This window comes from Rattus norvegicus, chromosome 8 (assembly GCF_021556685.1).
Source record: "Rattus norvegicus strain SHRSP/BbbUtx chromosome 8, alternate assembly SHRSP_T2T, whole genome shotgun sequence".
Lineage (NCBI taxonomy): Eukaryota > Metazoa > Chordata > Mammalia > Rodentia > Muridae > Rattus > Rattus norvegicus.
This window is the reverse complement of record NC_141541.1, coordinates 46,443,928-46,463,496: the sequence shown is the minus strand read 5'-3', so window position 1 is coordinate 46,463,496 and position 19,569 is coordinate 46,443,928. Positions and strand designations below refer to the sequence as shown.

Genomic DNA, 19,569 nt, shown 5'->3' with positions numbered 1-19,569 from the left:
TGAAAATCAGGAAGCTAATCTAAAATCCTATTTCATGAAGATGATAGAGTTCTTTAAGGAGGATATAAATAACTTATTGAAAGAAATACAGGTAAACAGGTAGAATCCCTTAAAGAGGAAAAAAATAAATCCCTTAAAGAAATACAGGAAAACAAAATCAAAGAGGTGAAGGAATTGCTTAAAGCAGCCCAATACCTAAAAGTAGAAGTAGAAACAATAAAGAAAACACAAATGAAGGCAAACCAGGAAATGGAAAACCTAAGAAAGAGGTCAGGAATTACAGATGTAAGTATCCCCAACAAAATACATGGGATAGTGAAGAGAATCTCAGGTATAGGACATCCTGTAGAAGAGATAGACACACAGTCAAAGGAAATTCAAACATAAAAAAACTCATAACCCAAAACATCCAGGAAATCCAGGGCACAATGAAAAGACCAAATCTAAAAATAATTCAAACAGAGGAGAATGAAGATTCCCAACTCAAAGAACTTGAAACCATCTTAAACAAAATCATAGAACAAAACTTTCCCAAGATGTCCAAAGAAAAAGATGTCCAAAAAGGTATAAAAAGCCTACAGAACACCAAACAAATGGGACCAGAAAAGAAAATTCTCTTCTCTCGTCATATAATAATCAAAATACTAAATGCACAGAATAAAGAAAGAATATTAAAATCTGCACGGCAAAAGGGCCAAGTAGCATATAAAGGCAGACTTATCAGAATCACACCAGACTTCTCTACAGAGACTATGAAAGTCAGAAGAGATTGGTCAGAAGTCATGAAGATTCTAAGACAACATATATGTCAGTCCATGCTACTCTACCCAGCAAAGCTCTCAATTAACATAGATGGAGAAACCAAAATATTTCAGGACAAAACCAAATTCCAACATTATCTATCTACCAATCCAGCTCTACAGAGGATCCTAGAAGGAAAACTGCAATAAAAGGAAGATACCTCAACCAAAGATAAGGCATACTAACCACCTCACATCAAATCCAAAAAAAAAAAAAAAAAAAAAACCACAAACACATAAAGTTACCTTGAAAAAACAAATAAAACAGGAAGCAACAGTCATCTGTCTTTAATATCTCTTAATATTAAGGGACTCAACTCACCTATAAAAAAGACATAAGTTAGCATATAGGATATGCAAACAAGATGCAACAATTTTTGCATACAAGAAACACATAATTAACAAAGATAGATACTATCTCAGAGTACAAGAATGGAAAAAAATCTTCCAAGCAAACGGTCCCAAGAAACATGCTGGAGTTGCCAGCCTAATATCCAATAAAATAGGCTTTTAACCAAATCTACTAAGCATGATGAAGAACATCTCTTCATATTCATCAAAGGGAAAATCCACTAAGAGAAAGTCTCAATTCAGAACATCTGTGCCCCAAATAAAAGAGTACCCGCATTCACAAAAGAAACTTTACTAATGCTCAAAACACACACTGAACCCCAGACATTAATAGTGGGAGACGTCAACACCCCACTTTCACCAATGGACAGGTCATTGAAACAGACACTAAAGAGATAGAGAAACTTACAGAAGTTATGAACCAAATTGATATAACAGATATCTACAGAACATTTCACCTTAAAACAAAAAAATACACCTTCTTTTTAGCACCTCATGGGACCTTCTCCAAAATTGACTATATAATTAGGCACAAAACAGGCTTCAACCGATATAACAAAATTGAGATAAACAATCGTGTCCTATCAGACCACCATGGCCTAAAGCTTGTCTTCAATATTAGCAAAAGCAACAGAAATGCCTACATACATGTGGAAACTGAACAACTCTATACTCAATAATAATTTGCTCAGTGATAAAATAAAGAAAGAAACTAAAAACTTTCTGGAATTTAATGAAAGTGTTGGCACATCATACCCAAACTTATGGGACACAAGGAAAGCAGTGCTAAAAGGAAAATTCATAGCAGTAAATGTCCTAGTAAAGAAACTGGAGAGATCTTACACTAGCAACTTAACAGGACACCTGAAAACTTGAGAACAAAATGAATCAAACTCACTGTAGGATTAGACAGCAGGATATAGTCAAACTTATAGCTAAAAACAAGCAAATAGAAACAAAGAGAACAATACAAAGAATCAGCAAAACCAAAAGCTGGTTCTTTGAAAGCATCAACAAGATAGATAAACCCCTAGCCAAACTAATTAAGGGGTCAAAAGGGAGTAAATAAATTAACAAAATCAGAAGTGAAAAGGGAGACATAACAACAGAAACTGAAGAAATTCAAAAATTATGAGATCCAACTACCAAAGACTATACTCACAAAACTGGAAAAAATCTAGATGAAATGGATGGTTTTCCAGAAACAAACCACATAATAAAGTTAAACCAAGAGCAGGTACACATTCTAAACAGGACCCTATCTCATTTTCTTAAGGAAATAGAAGTCATTAAAAACCTCCCTACAAAAAAATGCCCAGGGCCAGATTGATTTAGGTCAGAATTCTACCAGACCTTCAAAGAAGACCTGATACCAATATTGCGCAAACTACTCCATAAAATAGAATAGTACCTAATTCATTTTATGAAGCCACAATTACTCTGATACACACAAGGACCCTACCAAAAGAAAAAAAAAAACTTTAGACCAATCTCACTTATGAATATCAATGCAAAAATACTCAATAAAATTCTTGCAAATGAAATCCAAAAACACATCAAAACCATCATTTACCACAATCAAGTAGGCTTTATCCTAGGAATGCAAGGTTGGTCAATATGTGAAAATCCATTTAGGTAATGCACCATATAAACAAACTTAAAATCGCATGATCATCTCCTTAGATGCAGAAAAAGCATTTGATAAAGTACAACACCCCATCATGTTTAAAGTATTGGAGAGATCAGGAATTCAAGGTCCATACCTAAACATAATAAAAGCAATTTACTGCAAACCAACAGTAAACATCAAGTTACATGGAAAGATACTTGAAGCAATTCCACTTTGGGGACAAGACAAGGATGCCCACTCTCCCCCTATCTATTCAATATAGTTCCTGAAGTGCGAGATAGAACAATAAGACAACAAAAAGAGATCAAGGGGATACAAATTGGCAAAGAAGAATTAAAGGTACCACTATTTCCAGATGGTATGTTAGTCTACATAAGCAACCTGAAAAATTCTACCAGAGAACTTTTCCAGTTGATAAACAACTTCAGCAATGTGGCTAGATATAAAATTAACTCAAATAACTCAGTAGTCTTCCTTTATACAAATGCTAAACAGGCTGAGAAAGAAATTAGGGAAACAACTCCCTTAACAATGGTCACAGATAATATAAAACATCGTGGGGTAACTCTTACAAAATAAGTGAAAGAACTTTATGATAAGAACTGCAAGGCTCTCAAGAAAGAAATCAAAGAATATCTCAGAAAATGGAGAGATCTCCCATCCTCATGGTTTGGCAGAATTAATGTAAGAAAAATGGCCATCCTACCAAAGGCAATTTACAGATTCACTGCAATCACCATCAAAATCCCAACAATTCTTCAAAGATGTGGAAAGAATAATTCTCAAATTTATCTGGGAGGGCAAACAAACCAGAATAAAGAAAACAATTCTTAACAATAAAAGAACACTTGAGGAATCACCATCCCTGACCTCAAGCTCTACTACAGAGCAATAGTGATAAAAATCCTCATGGTATTGGTACAGAGACAGACAGGTTGATCAATGGAATAAAATTTAGGTCCCAGAAATAAAACCGCACATTTACACACCCTTGATCTTTGACAAAGAAGCCAAAAAACATACAGTGGAAAAATGAAAGCATCTTCAATAAATGGTACTGGTCTAACTGGCTGTCTGTATGTAGAAAAATGAAAACAGACCCATATTTGTCACCATGCACAAAGCTTAAGTCCAAGGGGATCAAGGACCTCAACATAAAACCAGATACACTGAAATTTTCTAAACAGAACTCCAATGGTTCATGTCCTAAGGTCAAGAATTTATTAACCACACCTTATGGAACTGGAAACTTTTGTAAGGCAAATCAGCATCTTATAGATTGGGGAAAAAATCTTCACTCATCCCACATCTGACAGAGGGCTAATATGTAATATATATAAAGAATTCAAGAAGTTAACCACCAGAAAACCAAACAACCTAATTAAAACGGGGTATAGAACTAAACTGAGAATTCACAACAGAGGAATCTTGAATGTCTGAGAAACAACTAAAGAAATGTTCAAAGTCCTTTAGTGATCAGAGAAATGCAAATCAAAACAACTCTGAGATTCCACCTGACTCCAGTCAAAATGGCTAAGATCAAAAACCTCAGGTGACAACACATGTGGGCAAGGATGTGGAAAATGAGGAACACTTCTCCATTGCTGGTGGGACTGCAAATTGGTACAACCACTCTGGAAATCAATTTATAGCTTCCTCAGAAAATTGGAAATAGATCTACCTAAAGACCCAAAAATACCACTTTTGGGAATATACCAAAAAGATGCCCCACTATGTCACTGAGGCACATGTTCCACTATGTTCGTAGTATTCGTGATAACAAGAAGCTGGAAACAACCCAGATGTCCCTTGACAGAAGAATGGATACAGAAAACCTTCATTTACACAATGGAATACTACCCAGCTATTACGAAAGAAGGCATCCTGAGTTTTGCAGACAAATGGATGAAACTAGAACATATCATCCTGAGTGAGGTAAAATGTCCAAAAGGACATGCACAGTATGCTCTCACTAATAAGTGGATCTTAAGCACCCCCCCAAAAAGTTCAGAATATCCAAGATACAATCCACAGAACTCAAAAATGTCAAGAAGCTGAAATGCCCAAGTGAGGACACCTAAGTCCCACTTGGGAGGGAGAAGAAAGCAACCACAAGGGTTGAGGGAGGGAGGAACAGGGGAGGTAAAGGGAATGGGGGTGGAGGGAGATGAGAACATGATCGGGTATGGGGTGGGGGAAAGGGACTGAAACCCTGAGGGCTTGCAGAAAAAATGGAAACAGGTGAACTCAGGAAGAAGGGGGTTGGAAGGATGTCCTAGAATGCACCAAAGACCTGGGAAGTAAGAGATCCTCAGGTCTCAAAAAGGGCACCCTAGATGGAATGCCCTACAGTGGCAAAACGGAACTTACTGAACTCACTTCCAACAGAAAGACAGGGCATCAAATAAGGGATAGGGTTGCTATCGCATAGTCAAATCTCTGACCTGTCTGAAAGAAATGCAGGAATGGAAATGAAGAGATGGGAAATGAAGAGATGGGAAACAAAGTTACAGGGACAGATGTGAAGTAGGATCCAGCTCAAGACCTGACACCATTACCGATGCTATGGGGCACTCACAAAAAGGGACCAATCATGATTGCCCTCCAAAAGACCCAACAAGTAGCTGAAAGAGTCAGATGCAGATATATGCCACCAACCAAGAAACAGAAGCTGCTGACCCCTCTGGTTGAATTAGGGAAAATCTCGAGGAAGTTGAGGAAGAGGGTAACCCTGAAGGCGGATCAGCAGTCTCAATTAACTTAGAGCCCTGAGATCTCTCAAACACTGGATCACCAACCAGGCAGCATACACCAGCTGAGATGAGACCTCCAACACATATGCAACAGAGGATTCCCAGGCCTGGGTTCCGACAGAAAAGATGCACCTAACCCTCAAGAGACTGGAGACTTCAGGAAGTTTAGAAGTCTGGTGGGCTGGGTGGGCTGGGTGGGGTGGGAATATGCTTATGGAGACTCAGGCGGGGGCTGGGAGGAGATATGGCATGTGGAATGGTTGGGGGGGTGGGCCAGGAGGGGAATAAAATCTGAAATGTAAAAATAACTAACTAACTAACTAACTAAATAAATAAATAAATAAATAAGTAAATAAATAAATAAATAAAATTGGAACAAGAGTCAGATCTTTCTGTTCAGATACAGAGTATGGGAAGAGGGTACGTGAAAGTGAACTGCTGAGTATGCAAAAGGGAAAAACAGGAAGGAAGGTAAGAAAATACAACCAAAAGATGACTGTGATGAAATCATACTATATTTATGTGTGAAAATATCATATAAAACCTAGTACTCTGTATAGGTAATATTTGCTATTAAAAATAACTGAATGAAAAATTTCGTCCCTAGAAAGTAAACAGAATTTATTATTGAAACTTAATGATGCTCAAGATATTGAAGCTTTATAAAAATCATTAAATAATACTTCATTCAATAAAAGTAATATACTAGAATGATAAGAAATATTAATGTCAACATGTCTAGGTGCAAATTTACGAATGACTTTAGAGACTGTATTCTTGTGTACTCTGGGGACTGTTTAATCTCTGGTGAGGAGTTCACATCTATTATCATGTATTGGGAAATAAACACAAATCATTATTTCTTCTCTTTCTACTTGTTTATCTTAGAGAAGGCATAAGAGAGATGCACTGCTGCATTTATAATGAGGTCTGAAAATATGAAAAGCCTCAAACAAATGCAGTGTGCTGGAGAACATGGTTGCTCTGAGGTCTGGTATATTGCCTTCCTTCATATACTCTTGGTACATTCATAACAGCAAATTTGAACTACCTCTGATACTGATTCCTGTAACATCCTGTTTTCAAGGTATTTGGCAGATTAAGGGAAACAAGAGTCTTTAGCTGCATTGGTTAGCTCTAACACATCAAAAACTAGTTTTTCTTCAGCATTAGCAGAGGTGAGTTTCAAGAAGAATCAGCCAGCACCAAGTGGACTAAGAGGGAAAAAAAATGCAAGTTTCTTTGGTCTCAATCTCCTGTATTTATTTATCCACGTGTATTAGCAATAGGATCAAAATTGCAGCAGGGCTTCCACTCTACTGTCTTTTTTGTTATTTTTATCTTGGTTTATTCTCATTCTGGGATCATTACAAGTATTTCAGCTCCAGGAAACTCATCAAGAATATAGCAGCATCCAGAAAGGAGAGATTATCTCTTTCATAAAATGCTGTTGTGCACTACAATACAGAAAGATTATATAAAAATATTTATAAGTATTTTATAAACACTATAACTAGCACTGATGTGTTGATATATTTCTCTCATACATCTTTGCGAGCATAATTATGACTCTGAATTAATTCTCTACTTTAGGCTACAGGTTGAAGAGAATGTGTTGAAAAGAAGTGTATGTAGTTACACGTGAATCTGAGGTAACAGATATTCCCCAAAGTTATTACCAAAGTTGAAGCAGGATATCTGGAACCCAATAGACTGGTTCAGATTCCCTTCTAGGAATTGGAACAAAAGCAAGGCTCTTCTACCAGAATGTTTTCCTCCTGGTTATTATGATAGAACGGGAGTGTTTAGTAAATAACTTAAGCAGGGATAGCAATCAGGAAGTTAAATATTAGATAACTAGAAACTTTGAAAGATAGCCTGAATAAGTTTGCCAGTAGTCTTTATTTGATCATTCTGTCTCTTCATTTTTCATTAAAGAGAGAAATAGCTCACATAGATAGAAGTGATACTGATCTAAAAATCAGTGTGTTGTTGCAGTAAGTTTCAATGCCACAATACAAAGGAGAATTTAAATTATCTTGGTTCATTTGTCATGAACAAGAGCTTGAAAACAGATCACAAAGATATCTGCTGATGAAATAATTTTGTCTACCCAGATTTTCAATGGTAAGCATGCTGGCTGGAAATGGCTCCTTTGTGACCGAGTTTGTCCTTGCTGGTTTGACGATTGTCCAGAGCTCCAGCTGCCTCTCTTTTTCTTGTTTCTAATAATCTACATAATCACAGTGGTGGGAAACATTGGACTGATTATTCTGATTGGCCTCAATCCTCATCTGCACACTCCAATGTACTACTTCCTCTTCAACCTCTCCTTCATTGATCTCAGCTACTCTTCTGCTTTCAGTCCCAAAATGCTGAACTTTGTCTCTGAGAAGAACTCCATCTCCTATGAGGGTTGCATGACTCAACTGTTTTTCTTTCTCTTTTTTGTCATCACTGAATGCTACATGTTGACCTCAATGGCCTATGATCGGTATGTGGCCATCTGTAATCCTCTCCTGTATAAGGTCACCATGTCTCCTCAAGTCTGTTTTATGCTATCTTTTGCTTCTTATGGGATGGCATTCGCTGGAGCCTCTGCCCACACAGGCTGCATGCTCAGACTAACTTTCTGCAATGCCAAGGTCATCAACTTTTATTTGTGTGATATTCTGCCTCTCCTCCAACTTTCCTGCACCAGTACATATGTCAATGAGGTCATCGTTCTCATAGTTGGGGGTATTAACATCACAGTCCCCAGCTGTACGATCCTCATTTCCTATGTTTTCATCCTTGGCAGCATTCTAAACATCAAATCCAGACAAGGAAGGTCAAAAGCCTTCAATACCTGTAGCTCCCACATTATGGCAATTTCTATGTTTTTTGGGTCAGGGACATTCATGTACTTTAATCATTCTGGATCTATGGACCAAGGAAAAATTTCTTCTGTTTTTTACACTAATGTGGTTCCAATGCTCAACCCTCTAATCTACAGTTTGAGGAACAAGGATGTCAAAGTAGCACTGAAGAAAGTTATGATTAAAGTCCACAGCAGATTCATAACCTGATTAGAAATGAAATAATATAAAGAATTAAAATTTAAGTTTAAAAATTCTTCAACTTTACTGCTGTTTCCATGAAGACATTTTGTTCATACCAATGTGGCTTTAGCATGCATTGCTTTTGTGTTAAAAGCTGCTACCGATATTCTTACAAGTTTCTGTTACAACAATGACATGTTAACACAAAGGCTGTGGCATATCATTACTCTAGATTTTCAATAATTTTCCCACCTTTATTTTAAAGATTTCAGGTATATATTACCTAATGTATGACCATAAAAATAGTATATCATGTTTGGATAACAGCATGGATTTAGTAGTATAACTAACAAAAATAATATATAATTTAAATTCGGATAAAAACTACAATGGCCTATAGCATCGACAAAGCTCCCCATCAAGGGAAGCAACTCTGAGGAGCACAATTGACTGTAAATCTGTAGCCAAGGCTCTTAAACGTGCAGCCTTTGGCTTGCTTTGCCATGCCTCAAATGCATCAGTGTGTACATGTAGGCTTACTCAAGCATGTGATCACATTCATTTTCTGGTATGGATGGTTACTTTTTGAAAGGAGACTTCCTGTTATGTTTCTAAAGCTTTTAAAACTGTTCCCAGTCTGAACTTTTGCCACAAAATTTCCCTTTGTCTCTTTGAGATATAAGATTTTCTTTAATTCGAGGTTTCTATTCACTGATCCTTCCTCACTACCTTTTATCTTTTGCTAACAATTACTGCAATAAATGTCATGAAACTGAAAATTTCCTGGATTCCACTTCTAAACATAACTGAGTGATCATATTTATATGAAAAGCTTCTAAAACTGGGACAATATGACACTGTAACAGATTGTTTTTTTTAAATAAGAGCACACAAATTCATAGGATATAATAGAACACTCAGAATCAGATTTACAGCTATCACGTTGATTCACAACATACTAATTTCATAGAAAAAATAAAAAATTAAAGTGTTTTTATTATGAAATCACAAATATACACAAAGAAAAGCATGCAAAAGAAGTTATTCCTCTAAAAGGAACCAAAATCATGCATAAAATTTAAAGAATTAATCTTTAGAAAATATGTTTGGCCTGCTAAGAGTTATCTTTTGGAAATCACTAAACCTAGAAGAAAAAAATGTAGCAAAGAAAATTCATTAAACTGAGAGCATTGCAGCAATGAAATACTTTCAGGTTTCTCAGATTAGATGAATACTTGTAGGTCATACATGAAATAAAGGCATATCCAGGATATAGAAATAACAACATAATGTATCAGCAACTGAAAACCACTTAATATCATTTAATAAGTGAAGGCAAGGACATGGAGCTGAAACAGAGAAAATGGAGTGATGCTGTGGCCCTCCCTTCTCCTTGGGAGTTATTGACCCTGTGATCTGGTGATAGGCTAAGTGACTTTCCTTACAGCATTTTTAATGTTGTAGATGGGAAGGGCTGACTAATGATAGCAGTGTATCATTGTCATATAGTGGGAAGATCTGGGTGGGACTTCGGTGTTGAATCATTCAGCACTCGCCAGTCCTCACACATGAGCAGCTAGGACTTTACTCACTGAAGCAATCTCTCAGCCCCTGAAGCAATTTTCTGAATTGTAGATCATTTTTCTCAGAACAAGTTCACAAAGGTATGCTTATGTAATTTTACATAATAAATCATAACTGAAAGGAATGATAATATTCCAACACAAGACCATCTTCAACACCAGAATTTATATTTTTATTTTACAAAAATCACCTCCTTAAGTGCATTAGACAAATTTCCCAAAGTTTGTTTAAGGTCAGTCCACGAATAGTTATAAATTCTACCCAAAACCCAAACCAACATCATTTAAGTTATTTTATATAAATATGTGTGTGGGAGAGGTGCTTATGGGTTTTCAATATTTGTGAAGAATTGGACTGAAATTTTGATGAAGGCTTCATTGGATCTATTGGCTGCTTTTGTATGATGAGCTCATGGGAGGTCTTCCCATCATTGGGTATCATCATCTGTATTCAGTATTTTCAAATCCTCACTGACAGGTGTCCTTAGGATATGATAAGGAGATGGTAAGAGTGTAGTTAATGCTGGGTAAATTGCATCTAGCTATGAAAATTCTCACCAAGAAAAGCATAACACATTTCATGCAATTGAAAAATGCTATCTGTGTGGTAGCCTTGACTGAGCCTTGCATATGTGTCACATTAGCAATGACAGGAAATATGATGCTTTCCAGTGGAGGATGTGCAGAAGAAAACAGATGTTTAAATTACATTTTGAAAACCGTATTAGTGTGGAGTAAGAAAGTATAAGAACATGGATGGCATTCAACCCTAGTGCAGATTTACTATATCATTTGAAGAACTATTTTCCATAATTTGATGAAAATATATATGCATGTTCTAAATAAAAATGGGAAAAAAAGAGCCAAGGGTTTCATTGACACTATTCTTAAAGAGTACACACATTACACAGAATGAGAAATTGTGGAAATGGTAAAATTCTGTTGTGCCACAGTCAATTCTGTCTACTTCAGATTTTATTCATGAATATTTGTCCATGTGAGTAAAGTGTTAGTGAATGATGTTTCTTTTGAAACTCTTAGAGTGAATGTGCCTTTGTAAGTTATACAGAGTATACCTGAGTAATTTCATTGTAAGAAAAAAAATAGAGAAAGTAAAGTTCCAATGTCAATTATCTCTAAGTTAAGGGAAAAGACAAGGCAAACAAAATATCTTATAACTTTTTGTCCCTTTTAGTAGGACAAGCACATACCCAATGAGAATGGTCCATTCTGAGAGATTCACCAAACTTGACTTTCCTTACACAGTACAGTTGCAAAGCTCGCCATTATTAGCAGGTTCCAAAGGATGGAGATAAAGCTTTACCTGTACTAGAAAGACTGTGCGCATTGATATTCACTGGGACAGGTCAATATTGACTTTGATAGATGACAGACATTAAGACTCTGGCATAACTCTATTTTATATCTATTTAACTGTCTATATCTATCTATTGATCCATCTTTCTGCTTATCTATTTGCACGGAGTAAAATGCTTGGTGCTATGAGTATACCAAAATAATCCATAGGCTTTTGTGATTTTATATTATTCTCAATAAAAATGAAGATAGCGGTAACTTGATTTGCTCAATTTAATATTTTATTTATACATATTAAAACAAATAAGGGAAATGTTGAAGCTACTGTAGTTTATAATTTTTAAGTAGCTCATATATTTCAAATGAAGCAAAATAATTTATGTTGAAATTATTAATTTTTCTGCAAGGATCATCTAGAAAGATTGCCAACCTAAGTGAGTATCATTCTGGATTTCAAGTGAGGGAAAGAAGTCGTAATTTTTGGGACTTAATTGATACAGAATTTAAAGACAGCAGCGTTCTCTGGAGTGTGGTTATGGTTGGACTAGAAAGAAAAACTTTTGAAGATAGTACTTTTAAAGTAATAATACAATTTTCGGACTCTTTATTTTCTATTTAAAATACTTCATTCATGTATGCTGATGAGGGCACATTTGGGCACTATTTAAATCAAAGGAGCCCAGTATATGCTGTATTCTTTTTCTATTTCTTAACTCCAGTTCAGTCTCAGATGCAAGAACTCAGGAAATAGCCAGCATGCGAGCTTTATTCAAAATCTAAAGAACACGAGAAAGAGGTCCTGGAAGAAGTGTTCATAAAAGACAAGTGACCTGCAAATCTAATTCATCATTGTAATGCATAATACCTCCCTGTCTAAAGGCCAATTTTAAGTGTCACAGTTCTATTGAATTTATAGAGATAAAAAGAAGAAATCCCCTTCATCTTAAAAGAAAAGCTTCTATAATCTGGTTAATATACTCTTATTGCATGGAATAAGATCAATACATTTAAAATATTCCCTGGCTGGGGATTTAGCTCAGTGGTAGAGCACTTACCTTGGAAGCGCAAGGCCCTGGGTTCGGTCCCCAGCTCCGAAAAAAAGAACCAAAAAAATAAAATAAAATAAAATAAAATAAAATATTCCCTGCCTATATGTGTTCCCAAGTTTATACATTTTGTCTGCAATCTTTATAATAAAAATATACTCACTTTGTAAATCTGCACATTTTGAAATATTAAAAGCTTAAATTTGAATGATTTAAATATATTACTTGATGTTTTTATATATGAATATCTTGCAAACTATTAAATACATAACTTCAAGTCAAGATTATTTCTCTTGGGGTTGGGGATTTAGCTCAGTGGTAGAGCGCTTGCCTAGCAAGCACAAGGCCCTGGGTTCGGTCCCCAGCTCCGAAAAAAAGAAAAAAGAAGAAAAAAAGAAAAAAAAAACGATTATTTCTCTTCAAATTTGACATTGTATATTTTTATCATAAATAGCAACACAAGACATAGGAAGACTTGTGTATAAAACCTATGACTCATTGAGCATATTTCCTGCATATCTTCACCCATCTCCTTTGATCTCTGCGTCAAAGGGTTTATAGGCCCTCTTTGTAACCTACATTCGTATTATATATATACATATGTAAGCGCATTATTGATATAGAACTGAACAACTCTGGTGTTTGCCTTAACGTGATCAAGTTACATATTTGTGCATATATTTGTAGGTGTGTGTGTGTCTGTGTGTGTAGGTGCATGTCTGTGTAGATGTTGTGTGTGTGTGTAGGTGTGTGTGTGTGTGTGTATGTGCTTGCAGCAGTAAAAATAATAGAAATGGAGTCCGTTACTTAGTTGGTTACTATGGGAGGTCTTGGGGTAAGAAAAGGGAACTGGGAAGATGATGCAGTTGTGTTAAATTTTATTTCCTTAAAACTGTTTAGACTTTTTACTCATTTATTTTAATCTCTATTATTTTTAATTAAAATATAATTACATAAATTTCCACTTGCCTTTTCTGGTCTCCTACCTTTCCAATGCACATAAGTGCTTGTTCTCTCTAACATTCAGGACTTCTATTTGATTAATTGTGGTTACATATATACTAATATATCATCATAAATAAATTAAAAAACAAACTCTCCACATAATATTACTTCTTTGCATGAGTTCATGGCTGATATTTGATAACCAATTGAAGAATGTTTCTTAGATGAAAAAGAATATTGTAACACTGCTACAATTCTTCACTTGTCTTCAGCTCTCTTGGGTTGAGGCCTTTTGAGATGTTCCCATTCCTCATGTCAACCCTGTTCAGAAATAGTTTTTTTTCAATAACATCTATGATATTTCTGGTAGCAGAGCACTGATGGTGACTAAAACTAATATTTACAGACAGAGAATTCAGTCAGCAGCAAGACTAATGGGCAATTCACTTAACGTGAAGCAAGAGAGGAAGAGCCATAAACTCAGAGTTCCCTTCTGAGCTCAGAATAATTAGGGACATAAGAGACTATCTATCTATCTACACTGGGGTGCAGGTTCTCTAGAGTGAATGGAAAGTTTGAGAATAATTGTGGGTCCCTCAGGAAATAAGGATCAAGATCCAGGGTACAATAGAATTTCCTCAGCGCTGTCTCCAATCTAAATGCTCTACTTTGAGGAAAAACCTAGACAGTCTCCTAACCTGCTTATAAACACACACACACACACACACACACACACACACACACACACACACACACCTCACACTTTGAGGCCCTTTTCTCTTCATCCAGGGAAGACTTGAAGCCTTAATCACAAATGATGCTGTACAATTCAGAAATTGGTTTGCGGAAACTAATTCTTGTACATACCTTCATTGAACTGAAGGATCTGAGACTTAGAATCTGAAGTCTTTGTCCAGACAAACATGGATAAAGGTTTGTACTGAAACTTGTGATTTTTCTCGATCACAGGTATACTAAAAGCTCTCTAACTCTTGTTCTCTCTCTCTCTCTCTCCTCTTTCCCCCTTTTCTTTTTTCTTTTTAATAAATATTTGTTATTTATTTTATATTGCTGAAAATATATTTTTTATTTAATATATTGTTATTATAATTTACTCCCACCAACTGAAGTCGTCCCAAAGTGCCAACTCATCAATACAAAGTACTTCTTAATGTATGAGGGAAATCAATGAGCTTATTTCCTTTTCTGTGTAAAATGAGACTCAAGTGAACTATTCTTCAGGAGAGATCCTACCGTGGGATCAAAACGTTTTAAGATGTGTCCATTGCAGCTGGAGTTGCAACATCTCCAATGAGTTTCTCCTATGTGGTCAGAGCTCAAGTCTTCCAGAGTCATAATTTTCTAATATGGTGGCAGGAGACATTATTTCTATGGTTAACTAATTTTTTGTTTAGTTTTAGATTACGAATATGGTTTTCATTCATACTACAGCAAAGGTGAATCTGCACTAGCAAACATCACTCTAATTTCCAGGTATCTGCTTCCTATTTTCATTGTTGTAGAAAGGTCTCTAGTGATGGAATTCAGGAGGTGGGGGAAGACCGAATCTAGGTTAGTGCATTCTTCACTTTTATTTTGTGATTATTTTCATAAATAACACTAAAATTTGTCCAACGTAATATGAGACTTTAGATAATTCATTTGAACCTGCACCAGCCTATTCTGTATACAGTCATGACTAAAAGACATACTGACAACATATACTTCACAGGGGAGAAAGATCCAGGACTGTGTTTGTATTGTTCTCTAATATAACTCTATTTTCTGTGTCCCCAGATTCTCTTCCAGAAGAATGGACTCAGTAAATATCTCTTTGGTGACTGAATTCATTCTGGTAGGATTAACAGACCAGCCTTATTTACAAATACCATTGTTCATTGTGTTTCTAGCAATGTACCTCATCACTGCATTGGGAAATGTATCTTTAATAATACTAACTGTGCTGAATTCTCACCTTCACACCCCTATGTACTTTTTCCTCTTTAACTTGTCCTTTGTAGACCTCTGCTATTCTTCTGTGTTCACTCCCCAAATGCTGATGAATTTCATAAAAAGGAAAAATACAATTTCTTACATGGAATGTATGGTCCAACTCTATTTCTCTTGTTTTTTTGTTATTTCTGAGTGTTATGTATTGACTTCAATGGCCTATGATCGCTATGTGGCCATCTGTAACCCACTGTTGTATAAACTTGTCATGTCCTCTAAATTATGTCTGAACCTAATGCTTGGTTCGTACTTCATTGCATTTTCTGAGTCGGTAGCTCACACTGCATGCATGCTGAGATTGACCTTCTGTGATGCTAACACCATCAACTACTACTTCTGTGACATTCCCCCTCTGCTTCAGCTTTCTTGCACGACCACACACGTCAATGAGCTTGTCATTTTCGTTGTTGGGAGCATCAATATCATTGTTCCCATTTCAACTATATTTATCTCCTATGGTTTTATTCTCTCCAGCATCTTCCGCATGAGCTCTTCTGAAGGCCGATCCAAAGCTTTCAGCACCTGTAGCTCACACATCATTGCTGCTTTTCTGTTCTTTGGCTCAGGTGCGATCAGGTATTTCAAACCCTCCTCAGCTGGGTCTATGGATGAAGGAAAAATCTCCTCTGTCTTTTACACCAATGTGATTCCCATGATAAATCCTCTACTCTATAGTTTGAGGAACAAAGACATTAAAGTTGCCCTGAGGAAAACCCTGAAGAAGAGGAACTTTTGACTGTACAGTATCGTATGTGTGCTTTGTTTAGTCACAAAGATAGTTTCTATTTATGCGCAGTATTTCAGTGAAAGATTTTAATTACCTATTTTTTTCTTACCAAAATATTTTCTACTTTTTTTGTTTAGTTTTGAACAGGCAGAACCTATTGTTGCAATTATGAAGTCTAGTCTTTTTATTTTTCTTTCATAAAAAGGAATTCTGAATCTACTAAGTTTTGGTTTTAAATGCCTTCTTCATTTTTGTCATTTCTGTAAGTTTTTATTCTATTTAATTTTTAAAATAATGCAGCTGAAACAACTCACCTATTTCTGCCCACTCATTGCAAAGTTCTCTTTATGGTATGATAACAGTATAATTTATGCTGATTTAATTGCTTCTAAGTATGAAAAATTCTGACCAACAAAAATATAATAGATTGCATGCAAGTGATGACAATTTTATATATAAATATATATATATGATATATATATCACACATATATGTATATATATATATGATAGTCATGTGTCACATTAGAAATTAAAGGAAACATAATGCTCTCCAGTGGAGGATGTACAGAAGGCAGACATTTAAATTTCACCTTCAAAAAAAACCTGTTACTACTGCCAAAAAAAAAAAAGAAGAAAAGAAACTTCATGAACAATAGAAAAAGTCAATACTAGTGTATATTTCCTATGTAATTTGAAGAATCATTTCCTATCATTTGACAAGAAATATATGCATGTTCTTAATAAAAATGGAAAAAAACAGGCAAAGATTTTGTTAACATTATTCTTAAATAGTCTGCAAGTTACACAGAACAAGAATTATAGAAATTTTAAAATAAGTGCTGTGACTTCATCCAGCTGTCCTGCAAATTCTATTTATGCATATTTGTCTGTCTGAATAAGGTGCTAGTGAAAACAGTTGCTTTTGAAACTGTTAAAGTGAATGCGCATCTGTAAGTTATGCAGAGGACACCTGAGTATAATTTTTTTAAATAGCTGAAATTTTCCACTGAAACAAATCAATTTACATTGAAATTATTACTTTTACTGCATGGATCGTCTATGAAATTAGCAACTCTAGGAGAGTATCATGCAGGATTTCAAGTGAGAGCAAGAGGTCATATTTTTCAGACTTGGCAGTGTAACTTTAAAGACAGCAGCATTCCCTGAAGTGTAATATTTGGACCAGAATGGAAATTTTTTGAAGATAGTAATTTTAAGGCAGTAATACAATTTTCATATTCTTAAGTTTTTATTTAAAATGCTTCATTTGTGTATGCTCATTTAGGCACGATTAGATTCTATTTAAAATCAGTGGAATCCCGCATATGTGGTATACTTATCCTCTCTCTTAACTTCCATTCAGTTTCAGAAGGATCAACTAAAGCCAAAGAGTTCTGGAAATAGCCACGCCACAAGCTTTATCCAAAATCTAAAGGATAACATGAGAAAGAATTCCTTGATAAAGTTTCATAAAAGACGAGTGATCTACCAATCTATTTCATCATTGTGATGCATAGTGTCTACCATTAGAAATGCCAATTTTAAGTCTCACAGTTTTACAGAATTTGTAAAGACAAAGAAAATGTCCTTTACCTTAGAAAAAAAGCTTCTGTATACTGATTAATGTATTTTGCATGATTAAGCTCCATAAATTTGTATGTGCTTCCAAGTGTATTTATTTTGTCTGCAGTCTTCCTAATAAAAATACGCACATTTTGTAAATCTGTGCTTTCATAATATTGAAAGGCTTATTTTGAATAATTTTAATGTCTACATTTAATAAAAGCTTTTGAAGCTTTTACATAGGAATGTGTCATGTATCCCATTAAATACATAACTTCAAGTTACAATTATTTCTCCTCAAATTTGGCATTGTATATATTTATCATAAATAGTAACACAAGACACAGGAAGATTTGTCCATAAAACCTATGACTCTTTAAGCATAGTTCTCACACATCTTCTCACGTCTCCTTTGATCTCTTCACCACATTATTTATAGGCCCTCTTTGTAAACTACCTTCCAATCAACCATACATGTATAAATGCATAATGGATATAGAACTTAACATACATGGTGTTTTTCTTAACTTGATTATTTACGCATTTGTGAATATGTTTGTGTGTGTGTGTGGTGCAGCAATAAAAATTATAGAAAGGGAGTGCATGATTTGGTGACTATGGGAGGGCTTAGGTTAAGAAAATGGAACTGGGAAGATGATGCAGTTGTGTTCTATATTATTTTCTAAATATTGTTTAGAGTTCTTACTAATTTATTTTAATCTTTTAATTAAAATATAATTACATAATTTTCTACTTGCCTAGCTCTCATTCTATGGTTGAGGTCTTTGGAGATGATCCCCTTGCTTGTGATATCTATGTTCAGAAACAAAATTTTAAAATAGCACCTATGATGTCCCTGGAAGCAGAGCACTGATTTGACTTTCTAAAACAAGCTAAATTATTCAGACACAGAATTTAAGTATTCAGGAGCAAGACCTTGGGCAATTAACTAACTTGAGGAAATAAGAGAGGAGGAAGCATAACCTCAGAGTTCCCTTCCGAGCTCAAGATAATTGGGGAGGCAAAAGTCTATCTAACTACACTAGGGATGTGGGTTCTCTAGGGTGATTGGAAAGTATAATTGTGGATCCCTCCAGAAATAAGAATAAAGATCCAAGGTACTGTAGAATTTCCTCAGCTACTTCTTTAACCCGAATGCTTTCCTCTGAGGAAAAGCCTAGACAATCTCCGAACCTTGCTTACTAGCACACACCTCCCACACTTTAAGGCCCCTTTTCTCTTCCAGGAAAGATTCAAAGCCTTAAGCACAAATAATGCTCTACGGTTCAGAAATTGGTTCAGTAAAATTAAATGTCATGCATTCTTCCTTGAGGTGAAGGATCTGAGTTTTGGAATCTGGAATATTTGTCCAGACAAACATGGATAAGTGGGAAAGTAAGAGACCTCAAATGTTTGGACTGGAAAATGAGAATTTTCTGAATTACAGGTATACCTACAGCCCCCATCTCTCATCTTTCTATTTTATTTTTCTTATTAATGAATATTCATTACTTAGTTTTATATTGTTGAAAATATATTTTTTCTTTTAACATATTGAGATTATAGTTTTCTCTCCCCCAAAATATCTGGTGTCCTCCCAACCTGCCAAGTCATCAAGCCAAAGTATTTCTTAGTGTATGAGAGAATTCAGGGAGATATTTCCTTTTCTGTGCAAAATGAGACTTCCAAGGAGAGCCTAGAGTGTGATCAAAGCTTAAGGGGTGTTGGGTCCAAATGTAGATGCAACATCTCTGATGGGGTTCTCCTATGTTGTCAGAATTCAAGACCCCAAGATTCATAA

The 19,569-nt window shown here is 35.4% G+C and overlaps 1 protein-coding gene and 1 pseudogene across 1 annotated transcript; both read left to right on the top strand.

The window, feature by feature from the left end:
- Or8b3b-ps1 (olfactory receptor family 8 subfamily B member 3B, pseudogene 1) lies at positions 7,659-8,602 on the top strand (annotated as a pseudogene).
- On the top strand, positions 15,280-16,212 carry Or8b52 (olfactory receptor family 8 subfamily B member 52). The gene has a single exon (NM_001001085.1). It carries the CDS (start codon positions 15,280-15,282, stop codon positions 16,210-16,212), a length of 933 nt encoding a protein of 310 aa, NP_001001085.1.
- Positions 16,213-19,569: the final 3,357 nt, after the last annotated feature.